Consider the following 13398-nt stretch of genomic DNA (forward strand, 5'->3'; position numbering starts at 1 on the left):
TATACATACAGTTATCAAATCGATTGAATTAAATTTTGTTATCAAAACAAATATCAAAGATATCTTGTTCATGGTAAAAAAATAAATAAAATAAAATAAAATAAACTAAAAAAAGTGCAGAAAATCTAATATTACAAAACAAAAAAAGATCACAAATCGATTTTATGTATATCCGAGCATTCAAAGTCCCCGCCAACAAATGACTGATCTCATAATTTCAGTCCCACTCTTCCCCCACCATCAATGCACAACAGGTTTAGTACATTCAAGCAAGATATTAAAGAAAGCTAGAAAATAGCATACGGAATTAACAAAGAGGAGTCATTTTATAGGCAGGCAAATGAGGATCACAAAATTCAGTAAGGAGCGTAGTAGTACCCGGCCGGTGGCGGCATCCCCATTCCATTCACCGGAGGCATTCCGTAGGGTTGCATTGCCATAGGAGCTGCTCCGTAGTATCCGGTCCCGCTGATTTTCTGTAAGCTGCCTTGCCCCTGCATTCCTTCTTTGGCATACTGATTCCACAGTTGCTGCTCCTGCATAAGCAAATGCTGCTTCTTCTCCAGATCTGCCATTTGCACATAGGATGGTGGCGGAACGGTTAATGATGCAGCGAATGGGTCCTGATTCACCGCCTGGACTGTCCCGTCTGGGGCGGGAAGAGCTAACACCTGCGTTGCGCTCTTGCCCGGCCCAGGCAATGCTACACTACTGGCACTACCACCAGTCAATTGGGCAGTACTCACATGCTGCCTCACAATGCCCTGATCATACATGCCGTCCAACAACAATGGATCCATCCCACCACCAAGATTTTGCTTCTGCCTAGATAAATTACTTGCTGTTTCCACCAACGCCAGTTCCCAATCCGCCTTCCCGGGTTCTGCAGCTGGAGTCTGCCAAGCCGAGGTGACTTGGGGCTGCCCGTCTGATGGGAAAGCTTCCCAGGATCCATTAGCACTTCCACCACCACCAGGACCGGCAAACAGGGCCAAAGCCAACTGATTACCCTGTGCATCGGCTGAAACCCCATTATCCCTCAAATCCACCAAATCCCCTACCACTTCCTGCTTCACCTCCGCCTTCACCACAACCTCAGGTGGCGGTGGTGGAGTGAAACTCTCCGGCGCGGGCAGAGCCTTAATCTCATTCATATTGGGTTGGGGCTCCTCCTCAACTGGAGCCACAGGAGCAGGCTCCACCTTCCTCTCCGGACTCTTGGTTCCCTTGGACCTGTCCCTCACAAACTCCTCCAATGTCTCCAGCAACTTGCTCCCAATCCTTTGCACCTCCGGATACTCCGACGACCGCGCCAAACCCAAATCCTTACACCAACCATAGAACCCAACCAGCTCATCAATCTGCTTCGCCGCACTTGCATAAGCATCAAAAGCCTTAACGCAATCCGGATACTCCATATCAAAAAACTTATCAAGCAAAACCGCCAGAACCTCACAAATGTCAGCATAAAGCTGAAAGCTCTCCTTCACCACCGGGTAAACCGCCACCAGAACCAACCGACTGTTCTTAGCCAACCCGGTGGGCCGGGTCGCCAAGAACCGATCCAACAGCCTCTGCAAATGACCCATTTTCGCGAAAATTCGCTCCGGCTTCATATCCCTCAATGGGGTCACGCTCACAATTCTCTTTTCATCTCGCCCGTTTCGACTCACCGAGTCATTCATATCGCCGTACGACCTCGACCTCCTCATCCCTCCTCCATTTTCATAATCGCGATCTCGCTCTCCTCCGTACTCATACTCGTAATTTCTCGGCGGCGGAGACCTGAAATTCGAAGACCCGCCATACGACCCACCAGAGCTCTGTCGATCTCCCGCACTAAGACCGCCGCCGCCGCCGCCGCTCTTCCTCTCGAACAGCATCAGCTCGAGCCTCTGATCCAAGTACAGAGCATAAGTCCTCACAAAGGCAGAGTGGTCCCACGAGCTCGAGTGCGCCTCGTCCCTGAAATCCGATAGGTTCAGGAGGCGGGTCCCCCTCCGAGTCGCGTACACGATCTCGTCCCCAAGCACCGGGTCGCCGTCGTTCAGGAGGCGGTGGACCAGCATCAACGCCTTGAGCGCCACGATCCAGTCGCGCGTCTTCCCCAGACGCTTCGACACCGCCGACACGCACGCGTGGACGTAACCCCTGGACGATGACGTCAGCATCAGTATCTCGCGGACGTGCTTCTCGCTGGCCGGCTCGTCCTCGTGCGACGTCGCTTTGACGATCGCGACCTCGAGGTCCGGGGCCAGGTTGCTGGCGACCTTGGCGATGCCGATGCTCGTCTGATCCTTGACGGCTCCGATTGCTTTCCGGATCGTGCTCGGCGCCATCCCCGCCGTCGATCTGATTCGCTTCCGATTTAATATACCACGCGGGCTGAGATGCAATGGAAATGACGAAACGGTTCACTTGGTTGAATTAATCTGGAGGAAGGTTGAGTTTCTAAAAATAGAAAGGGGCGTACATTTTGGTTATTTACCGTCGACGTCGGAGTCTCTAGATCTGCGGCGTGGACAGTCCGGCGAGTCAGATCTCGGAGCAGCCGACGACCAATCAAATTTCTCGTGTTTGTTTGGTTGGATTTGTTTGCTCTCTGTGTGTCTGGAACAAGAGAGAGAAGGATAAAAAGTTGAATTTAAATGGTGGATTGGAGTCAATGACGTGGAGGGCGGGAAGCCGTCGATTATATCTGAGATCTGGGATCTAGATGGGAACCTGGGAGAGACTGGCGGTAGTGTCGGGCGGCGTGTCTGAAAGAATTATGACACGTGTGAGCGTGTTTGTATGAATGGGTTCGGACGGGGTGGAGCACGACCTATTTTAGTAAAAGGAGGCGCGACTGAGCGTACGGGTTACGGAGATACCTACTTGATAGAGACGTCCTAAAGTAAACTAATAAATATTTACCTTAAAAAATACGTAAAATTAGGAAAATGATCATCTCTGTATATCTTCATCAAATTCATTCAATCATCTAATTTAGATTTTTGAAATTTGATCTAACGGTTTATGTTATTATAATTTTTAAAGATGTTCTTTATTTGTAGCATTTAGATCAAATTTTAAGGAATCAAATTCATTGATTAGGTGAATTTGATGGAAGGGATCCTCATCCCTTTCCGTAAACTTGTATTCCAGTCCAAAAAATTCGACTGTTTCAAATCAAGTCCAGTTTTATTTAATTTGTTATTATACCCATTTTGTCCTTTACAGTAAAAATAAAAATCGATTTAAATTATTATATGGCTTTATCTACCCACTTCCTAATAACAAATATTTTAAAAATCCATATACTACAAATATGATAAGTTTATCAAAAATTAAAAATTGTGGGAGGTAAGGAACCTGTGATATCGATATAATTAAGGATCTATAGGTATATTATAAAGAAGAAAAACATGTGAGGTAGATTATAAACAAAAACTTATCATATAGGTAGATAAACAAAAGTATTGTCTACCTTCATGTATACCTATGATATAGGAAGGCAAATACTTTATACCTATAAAGTAGATATACTCTACAAACTATGAGCAAAAACCTCTGGTACAAGTTAATAAACATTTAATTTGAGATAAATTATCATAAACATGTGATATAGGTAGATAAATTACTATTAATCTATAATACAGAGAGTACATAATATGGTAGATAGATAAAAATAAAAAATAAAAGGAGGGTTTTTTTAACTTTAGTCCTTCAAGAAGATTGAATTTTGATAAAAACCTGATGTTAGATTACATATTGATTATAGTCCCTTGATGTATCCTTAATTCAAAATAATTAATGTGTTTTTTATTCAATGTCTCCCATTAAATATTTAAATTCATTAATATACATATTTAAATTTATTTTTTGACCAACTTTTTTTTTAAATTTATTAGTTTTATTTTGCATTCTTCAAACTTGAAATGCTCAATTCGGGTACTTAAATGTTAATACCGAAAGGTTAGTATCAAAATGTATTATATTGAATTAATGTACTAAAATTTAATACCGAAATGTATTATATTGAATTAATGTACCTAAATGTTTGTATTAAAATGTATGTACCAAAATTTGTGTAACTAAATGTGTGCACCTAAATGTATGCATCAAAATGTATTATTATGAATTTAATGTACCTAAACGAAGAAGACAAAGTACATTGAAATTTATTGTATAATAAAATTTAGTTTATCTAATGTTTACAACAAAATATATTACGATAAATGAAATAAACATTAGAATTATAATGAAATATAATTAATACATTAAAATTAGAAAGAAAAAAGAGAAATAATTAAAACATCAAAATATAATTAATAAATGAGGTGACTAATGTGTTAATGGACTAAAATAAGATTTTGATCTTACTATGTTTTTTGTCTATAGTCATCTTTGCTAAGAATTAAAATGAAGTTTCCTATATAAAAAAAAATCCTATAATACAGGTAGATAAACACCAACGAAACCAAGTGTGGCATTCGGATCATCTTCTCATCCCTCATAATCACCCCAAAATCACCCAACCTATAATTCTTATGAGAGAGTTTTAAGTTATTAATGGATTAGTTCAAATCCTATAATTAAGGAATCCGTCCAACTATTAATCCTAAAGTTAAGTGATTATGTGCATTGACATATATAATAATTTATAATCTTAATGGTATGTTGGTATGAAAATGTAACAATGCAGATGTGTAATCCTAGTCACCGGACCTATTTCACATAAGTGGACTGTTTCCAATTGTGGCCCACAAAATTGGATCGGTATCAACTTTCCTCTAAATATATTCCCTCATTTACCTTATATTTTCTATTTTTTACTCACCAATCCAAATTAATATTTCGTTTACGATTTTGTTATGACTTAAGGTTTAAATTGCTTTTATATTCAAATTCGATTTTGGTGAAATTCGAATCTAAAACCTCTTACTTATAAGTAAAGAGAATTATCACCCTCTATTATTTTGTGTAAATAATATCATTTGTTAAAAAAAAATTGCTTTTATGTTTCTTAAAAAAAAAGTTATGTTTATGTTTTGCTGATAATTAAAGTATTAAAATGAGAATTATAGAGTAATATTAAATATATTGAGTTAATCGCAAATGTGGCGTCTTGGTTAATTAATAAATATAAGTTGATATTGGTGGACAACTAACTTTCTTTTCTGGTTAGTTAAATGTTTTTTATTCTCGAAATCTTGATTGTGCTTTTGTTATAATAAGAAAAATAATAAAAGCAAATTTAGTGGTCTTTCTTTTTCTTGAAAATTACTGGACGTCTAACAATTAGAGTTTTATTTTAAGTACTTTTTTATTTATTTTGTAAAGCTATGACAAACGTCCAATTAAAGGTTCCATTCAAAAGGAAAGGCTTGAGCTTAATTTATAAATTAATGGATGTAAGGAAAATATACCGTATTTGGATCCTCTCCTGAGCAGGGGTCTGAATCCTCCTGATCCAACACACATGTTGTTGGATTTTGATATAACGGCTACAATTATTATAATTTTTAGAAAAACTCCCCGTTTATAACCATTAAATCAAAATACAACGACCCGTGTTATTGGGTAAAGAAGATTCGGACCCCTGAGGAGAGGATCCAAATCCAAATATACCAACCAAAAGGTGGAAGAAAAGGAATATTATACAGGGATTTTATTTCTTAAACTCCAAAATCAAAACGAGTTATTTATTCAGCATTTTACTTTTGGATTTTGTTTCTATATAAATAAAGAAGTGGAACAATTGATAAGAAGGTCGCGTGGCCTAATGGATAAGGCGCTCGCCTCCGGAGCGGGAGATTGTGGGTTCGAGTCCCACCGTGATCGTTTGTTTTTTTATTTCTTCTAACTTTTTTGGATGTTTTTTATTGGTACAGACAATACGTAGTATGATACTATCACTTCCGGATTTGAATGTTTGTTTTTGAGATTTTTATTGTTACCGTGTAATAAATTCCTCATTTTTTTATTGTGCTTTTTGATATATGTTTTGAAATTATGGGGGAAAAAATGAAAAACAAGAAGATATATGCACAGAAAGCAAACATTTTTACCTTCTAAGTGATTTTCATACGCTCGATATCATTGTATGAGATTTACATACATCAAGAAAAACACCTTCGATTTCATTTGTGTTCATCACTTGTCTCTTATGAACGGATTCTCTTGACCGCAGATACTTGTTCCATTTTGATAATGCCCTCGGATAAATCGTTGATTATATGAGGCTAAGGATCAGGCTCAGCAGAAAAAAGCCAGTATATGTCTTTTTCAAGAACACTAAACCTTCCACTGGTGAGCCTCCCTCAGCTCATTTCTTTATTGTTGTAGGCCCTAATCTAATCATATGTTGCTTCCAAAGTTGTGGTTGTAATCATTCTTGCATTGTTTTTAGATACCTTGATGTCTGCAATAGATGAGGAAAATAGGGACGAAGATGATTTTGTTCACATTTCATACAGCGGATCGAGAAGAGAGGAAGGAGCTAGCCTTTGGATCCAATGAATAGCAAGAAATGTAAGCTATTGGAGCTTCGACTCAACGATCTGACCTGCTTAGTCAATATAGTTTGTTCTGGTCTTGGTATCAAATGTTGCTGTAAGTGTTTTGTTTTGCGACACGTCTCGAGACTTTTATAATGCACGGAGTTGGACAATGTTATGTATCATCACAGCAGCTGCACTTCCAAGTGAGATTGCCTCGATCCTCCTAACACGCTTCCTGTTACGTTCCTCAGAGTAGCCAACACTGGAGACTTCAACAATATGTTTAACAAAACAATGAACAGATTAAGCACAACTCGAGAAATCTTTGCATGCAACGAGTATACACAGTGCTCTTTTAATTTGAACGCGGGATCAGGAGTGTTGTGTAAAAAAGCCGTTGTATGTAAAAGTTTTTCTGTTGTTGAAAATGCAGAAGATTATGAGAACCTTGATGATGATGGAATGCAGCAAGTGCCTTCCTCCTACAAGAAATGGATGTCCATGATTGTGTTCTACACGTTTGTCTTGAAAGGTTTAACCAATGCTCTCTTTTATCCGAGTGATATTCTACTTAAACTAATCTAAACTGCAGGATGAGATATAAACTCATATGCGTAAGGGTATCCGCTCTAGGTTCTAACCAATGTGACTACTTATGCGTCTACAATCTAAAAATAAGTTAGATTAGAGAATTGAATCTGTAATATGAACGCAACTGCAAACTACCAATGTTTATTTGGTCTTTATCTTCACAAATTATATTTGATGATGTTGGAATGGAAAAATTAGTATTAGGAATTTAGGCTAATGACTTTGTAGACACTATAGTTGGTTAAGGACGTTTGTGTTGCTTGAGGAAATCTCCATGGAAGAAGCTTTCGCGTGGCTTTGGATTTGGAGATGGGCTTATTAATCCTCAGTTGGTTCACGAGGGCTGTGATAACGGGCACAACTTTATGAAATGGATTTTTGGTTGATGGGCTAGTCCTAAAAATCCAAACTTAATTTCTTTTTTTTTTCAAGGTTTAAACTTTGGCAATGATGAATTCGAACTTGAGACGTTTTTCAATATTACAAAATCAACAAAAGTTGTGTGTCTGTGCCATGGGTACATTGTATACCTCATTGTGAACCCATATTTGATTTACGTAATTATAATGTACAAATGTCATGACTAAACAGCTCATTTTCTAAAATATTATTCAAGACATATTTACAAAATTTTAATCATATTACAGATCAATAGTAATTTTCATAAAAATATCATAAGTCATCTATAAACATCAAACATATCAAGTGATTAAAAAAAGGTGACTCATAACATAAAAAATGACAGTAAAACGTATGCGAGTTATGGCAATTCACCAAGCAAGTGAACCCTTTTGGGCACTCAAGTCCAACAGACGAACAAACCTTGGCCAGTGGCAACTCTTTTTAAATAGTTCGCAAGTAGTCCTTTACTACAGTGGTGGAAAGGAGTTGAGTCATTATATGACGGCGTAGGTTTGAACCCCGTTGGTGGCTAATCTAACAAAATCTACATTTGACAAAAAAAAAAAAAAAAACTCTTTTTAAATAGTTCATGCACAAGAGTTTAATTAGTTAATACCCTTTGATAACTTATACATATGCATGTCGGGAAAAAAACCATCAAACACATGTTGATGCATGCGTGAATGATTCAAACAATCCCCTTGACCTTGTTAATCATTCAAATTATTTTATTAACTACTAAGTACAAAGATCCTCTAGCTGTATATAGCTTCATCTATTAAAAAAATAAGGATTCTCTTTGTCGGAGTTTTACACGTAAACCTTAAATATAAATTATATAATAATGTGGGAACTGAAAGAATATTAATCGAGATCAACAGATTTTTGGTATATGTTGGCTCCAAAATCCAATAACACAAGTGAAATGTAGGGTTTTGCATTGCAGGAGGCAATGACGTACGTACGTGGTGGTAGTGGTTTGTTTGCTTGGAACTACATAGCCCTTGTGAAGTTCACGCGAGGGGAAGCATGGGGCAGTGCAGGCCGGCATGGCTCGTGTGGTTCGTCGGTTCGACCCACACATTTTGAAGCCAACCTAAACGACGAGTCGTGTCGGTCTTGTCGGGATTGCGCACATGTGCTCTTGGTGGAACGCAAATCATGTGAACTGAGCTGTTTAGTTCGTGTTTCTTTTGCAGCTGCTGGCAAATGGATCAGTAGTAGTGATACTACTGCCTTTGCATGCAAATTCGACCTACTCAATTAGTGTGATCAGTAGATGAATTTATATTACTGCATGATGAAGGTAATCAAAAGCGCGTCCATTAGCTAACTGGATTGAACCTCTATGCATGGTCTCGTTTAATCTGTCTTCAAATAGTCAGTTATTCTGATTTTCTAAAGCGGCGTTTTACTAAAAAGTGTTAATGGATTATAAAAGTCCTTGATAGTTTGTATACGTTCTAATACAAATGGCGTTTGATAAACAAAGGTTTTTTTCAAGAACAATTCTTAACAAGACACGTCTTGTTAATTACAGGTTAACTTTTTATGCAAGTCCATCCTAACCTTTATTTAATTGGACCAAAATCTCATTTAAAAGAACCTAAGGCATATATATATGTAGAAGATATAGAAATCAGATAATGATTAATTCATTAATTAGATAACAAACTCACTATTCATAGTCTCATAAGAGTTGAATTTTAGACATTTCACTACTGTTTATAAGTAGTAAAAAATACCATTAAATTATAGTATTAGTAATAGACTATATGTACAACATCCCAGAGAGCAATGCAAATGTCGTGCTGCTAGGTGAAGCGGTGGAGTGCCACACCCTAGATGGCCGGACTTTGATTCGTAATTACTATTAGGCCAAAGTTTAATTAATTTGACCTAGATTTCCTACACCTAGACGGGGCCAACATACTCCACCAGAACAGGGGACCAAAAATTATGGATTTGAAGACTTAGATATCCAAATATTCACGAACCTTAGCTTACCCCGAAGAAGCCAAACGTGCTTTAGTATGCTAAACGTGAGTTTAGGGTTGCTTAATCAAACAACCAGAAAGCAGTCACTTACCTCGATCGCATGTTATTTGCAAAGTCTGTCTGGTTCAACCCTTACAAAAATAATGTTAAGAACCCACATGCACATCAGATTCATATATGCCTTTGAAGTTTGAACTTTGAAGGCAAGTAAAAGTGGGAGCAGTTTTCACTATTATTCATGTTCTTATCTTTTTGAGAGGTCCCCTCATATATAGGCACCAAAAACTATCGCACACAACAATATCACCTAATTAAGGGACATCCAAGGTGCTTCCATTGTGGACAAAAATGTCCTTGAAGTAGCGGACGATTAAAAAAATTTAGGGACAGAGACTACTATTGAGAAAGAACGTGAAAGTTACTAAGTATGAAAGAATGAGAATGTGAAAATTATCATCGAGTTTTCTGATAGATTTGTACGTAAAATAAATTTAGCCTAACGCAGTTTGATATCCTAAATATGTCCCCATAATTTGTTTTTCTTGCTAAGACAAGATGCAAACACACATTACTCAACTAACAATTGCTTGTTTTGTCCAACCTCTTTGAGAAAATTTAACGAACATTTTGCCCCCACCTAAGCATTTGGGAAGAACAATGAGTGGGGGCAGCCGCCCCCATATATTTCCTCTCTAAATCTGCCACTCTTCTCAATTATAGAGACCCATATCTCTCTGTTCAAAGTACTTATATTTTGATCATGTCCTTTTCATGACGTTCAATCTAACTAATCAAAGATCTATGTAGGATGAGGACATAAGGATCACTACCACCAACTTGGTTTCCTCGAAGATTCGTGTAGTAGCAAACAAGCCAACCAACTTTGTTCATTTCAATCAAACTGTCAAGAGTCCAAGGTTCCTACTCCTATGATTCCTCAATGAATGATGTGTCAGATTGTATTGCCAGACTGAATTTGGTCGCACATTTATATACAAAATTAATATAATTAATGTTTAATATTGATAGTCGGATAAATAAACATTTCTCTTTTACTAGAACATAAAACCCTGATAGCTGAACTCAAAATATGAAAGATATCAGCTAAATTTTTTGTTACAGTTGCATAAAATTAATTTTCAAATAACGACATTATCTGTTTATTAGAACTCAACACATAGAATCTATGAGATAATTGCTTGGAATTTTGTTTGATTTTTCTCTTTAACTTTAAGTTGAAGTCCATCGATTAATAATTAGTTTTGTCGTTTGAACTTGTACTTTGTAATTAGATTCGTTTGCTAATGATCAAGTTTAATTATATCTTGCAAAGAGTCAAAAAATGTCATTTCAATGAGGGGAAGTTGGGGCACCAAGAAAAAAACCTTGTTTTTCTTTTAGACATCATTTGGGGTTAAGTAACTTACGCATAATCTTAGTTATCTTTACACTTAAAACTTTTCAAGACTTGTGAAAAGGGTTTAAACCTTATCTTTCTTTGAAGTATTGTGTTCAACAATACTATTAGGGCCCGTTTGTTTGACAGAATTAAGAATGACTAAACTGGATTACACTATAGTCCTTTGTTTGGTGTGCACCAGGATTAGCTTTAATGAGCTTAGCAGGGATTTGCTCGGATTAAACACCTCATTAGCCGTTCTTAACGAGGATCCCCACTTTTGGGCGGACTCGTAAGCCAGAGAAACACGAGAGATTTTCTGCGTCTTCCCTCATCGCCCTTATCGTCCTCATCTCGGCATCTTCCCGCATCGTCGTCCTTGCCGTGCTCCCTCATCGTCGTCCTCCTCACCCCCATCATTATGTCTTCGCTCATCTGCATCTGCTGGCGCTCATCTGTCTTGAGTTGTCTGGTAAGCTTCGAATCTTCAATTTATTTCGTTGATTTGTGTGGATTAGTTTGTGATATTAACTGAGCTTTATTTGATTTTGTTGTTTTGGGTTTGATAAATTTTCAATCATAGATCTGTGCACTTGAACAAGTTAGGGTTTTGATATTTAGGTGAAACTGAGATTAGAATTTGGGGTTTTCATAAGATGAGATGGAACTTGGGAATTTAGGATGTCAAAGTTGTGAAACTTGGAAGTCCTACCCACATGCTGTTTTCGATTTTAAAAATTTGGGGTTTCAACAATGGGAGTACTGTGTGTGTGTGTGTAATTTATGTGTGTGTGTGTGTGCAATCTGTGTGTACTCTGTGTGTGTGTGTGTGTGTGTAATATGTGTGTGTGTGTGTGTGTGCAATCTGTGTGTGTTTGTGTGTACTCTGTGTGTGTGTGTGTGTGTGTGCAATCTGTGTGTGTGTGTGTGTGTGTGTGTAATCTATGTGTGTGTGTTTGTGTGTACTCTATGTGTGTGTGTGTAATATGTGTGTGTATGTAATCAGTGTGTGTGTGTGTGTAATCAGTGTGTGTGTGTGTGTTTGTGTGTACTATGTGTGTGTGTGTGTAATTTGTGTGTGTGTGTAATCTTTGTGTGTGTGTGTGTGTGTGTGTAATCTGTGTGTGTGTGTGTATGTGTAATCTGTGTGTACTATGTGTGTGTGTGTGTGTGTAATTTATGTGTGTGTGTGTGTGATCTTTGTGTGTGTGTGTGTGTGTGTGTGTGTGTGTGTGTGTGTGTGTGTGTGTAATCTCTATGTGTGTGTGTGTGTGTGTGTGTGTGTGTACACTCTGTGTGTGCGTGTGTATGTAATTTGTGTGTGCGTGTGTGTGTATTCTGCACATTTGAAAGGATAATGTGTGTGTGCGTGTGTGTGTATTCTGCACATTTGAAAGGATAATGTGTGTGTGTGTGTATTCTGCACATTTGAAAAGATAATGTGTGTGTGTGTGTGTTTGTGTACTCTGTGTGTGTGTGTAATTTTTATGTGTGTTTGTGTGTGTGTTTGTGTACTCTGTGTGTGTGTAATTTGTGTGTGTGTGTGTGTGTATTTTGCATATATAATGTCCTTATTTTTTTTCCTCTTTTTTTGTTTGGATAGATATGGAGCGAATGAAGCTTTTATTGATCTTATTATTACAGATGTCTCATTTAGAGACAATTTGCATTTGTACGATTCTTGTGTTGCTGATGCTAAGGGTCAAACAGAGACATGTTGAACGACACATTTTGGCTAACCGTTCACTTGTTAGACGAGAGATTAGTTTGTGTTATCTGAATGGTATAATAGGGAATACTAATATTGAATGTGTCAACGAATTGAGAATGGATAGAATGACTTTTGGCATATTATGTGAATTACTTCGTCAAGATGGGAGGGTAAAAACGGATGGTTTGGTGTTTGTAGAGGAGCAGATGTGTATGACTTTACAAATACTAGCACATCATACTAAGAATCGTAGTGTTGGCGGTAGATTTTATAGGTCGGGAGAGACTATAAGTAGGTATTTCAATAGTGTATTGCAAGGAATTTTGTGATTACAAGGTATCCTACTAAAAGTCCCTCAGCATGTGCCTATTGATTCTACAAATCCTAGGTGGTGATGTTTTAAGGTATGATGATAATTTTTTTAATTTTCCTTAAGCTTTAACTCTTCATTCCCTTTGTATAAATTAACAAAAGCTTATTTATTTATTTTTAGAATTGCTTGGGAGCATTAGATGGAACACACGTTGACGTGCATGTACCTGAAATTGACAAACCAAGATATCGAACAAGAAAGGGTCGAGTCGCAACTAATGTGTTAGGTGTGTGTTCAGGAGATATGCAGTTCATATATGTGTTTCTGGGGTGGGAGGGTTCGGCATCAGACTTTAGAGTGCTACATGATGCAATTACTAGGCCTAATGGTTTTTAAGGTACCGGCGGGTAAGACTATTAGTTAGTCTCAACTTTGTAAGTTAGGTCTAATTTTGTTTGTCAACTACAAAGTGCTAATAAGGTCTGCTTTTTTTATTAGG

General features: G+C 37.6%; 1 protein-coding gene and 1 non-coding gene across 2 annotated transcripts; one reads left to right on the forward strand and one right to left on the reverse strand.

The window, feature by feature from the left end:
- Positions 1 to 11: 11 nt before the first annotated feature.
- LOC126601618 (probable clathrin assembly protein At4g32285) lies at positions 12 to 2755 on the reverse strand. Its single transcript, XM_050268345.1, has 2 exons — positions 2474 to 2755; positions 12 to 2385 (listed from the first exon to the last, which is right to left on the reverse strand). Exon 2 carries the CDS (start codon positions 2337 to 2339, stop codon positions 357 to 359), a length of 1983 nt encoding a protein of 660 aa, XP_050124302.1. The 5' UTR covers positions 2340 to 2385; positions 2474 to 2755; the 3' UTR covers positions 12 to 356.
- Positions 2756 to 5753: 2998 nt separating this feature from the next.
- On the forward strand, positions 5754 to 5826 carry TRNAR-CCG (transfer RNA arginine (anticodon CCG)). The gene has a single exon. It is a non-coding gene; the product is annotated as a tRNA-Arg (tRNA).
- The last annotated feature ends 7572 nt before the right edge of the window (positions 5827 to 13398 follow it).

Source organism: Malus sylvestris, chromosome 15, assembly GCF_916048215.2.
Source record: "Malus sylvestris chromosome 15, drMalSylv7.2, whole genome shotgun sequence".
In the NCBI taxonomy this organism is placed as follows: domain Eukaryota; kingdom Viridiplantae; phylum Streptophyta; class Magnoliopsida; order Rosales; family Rosaceae; genus Malus; species Malus sylvestris.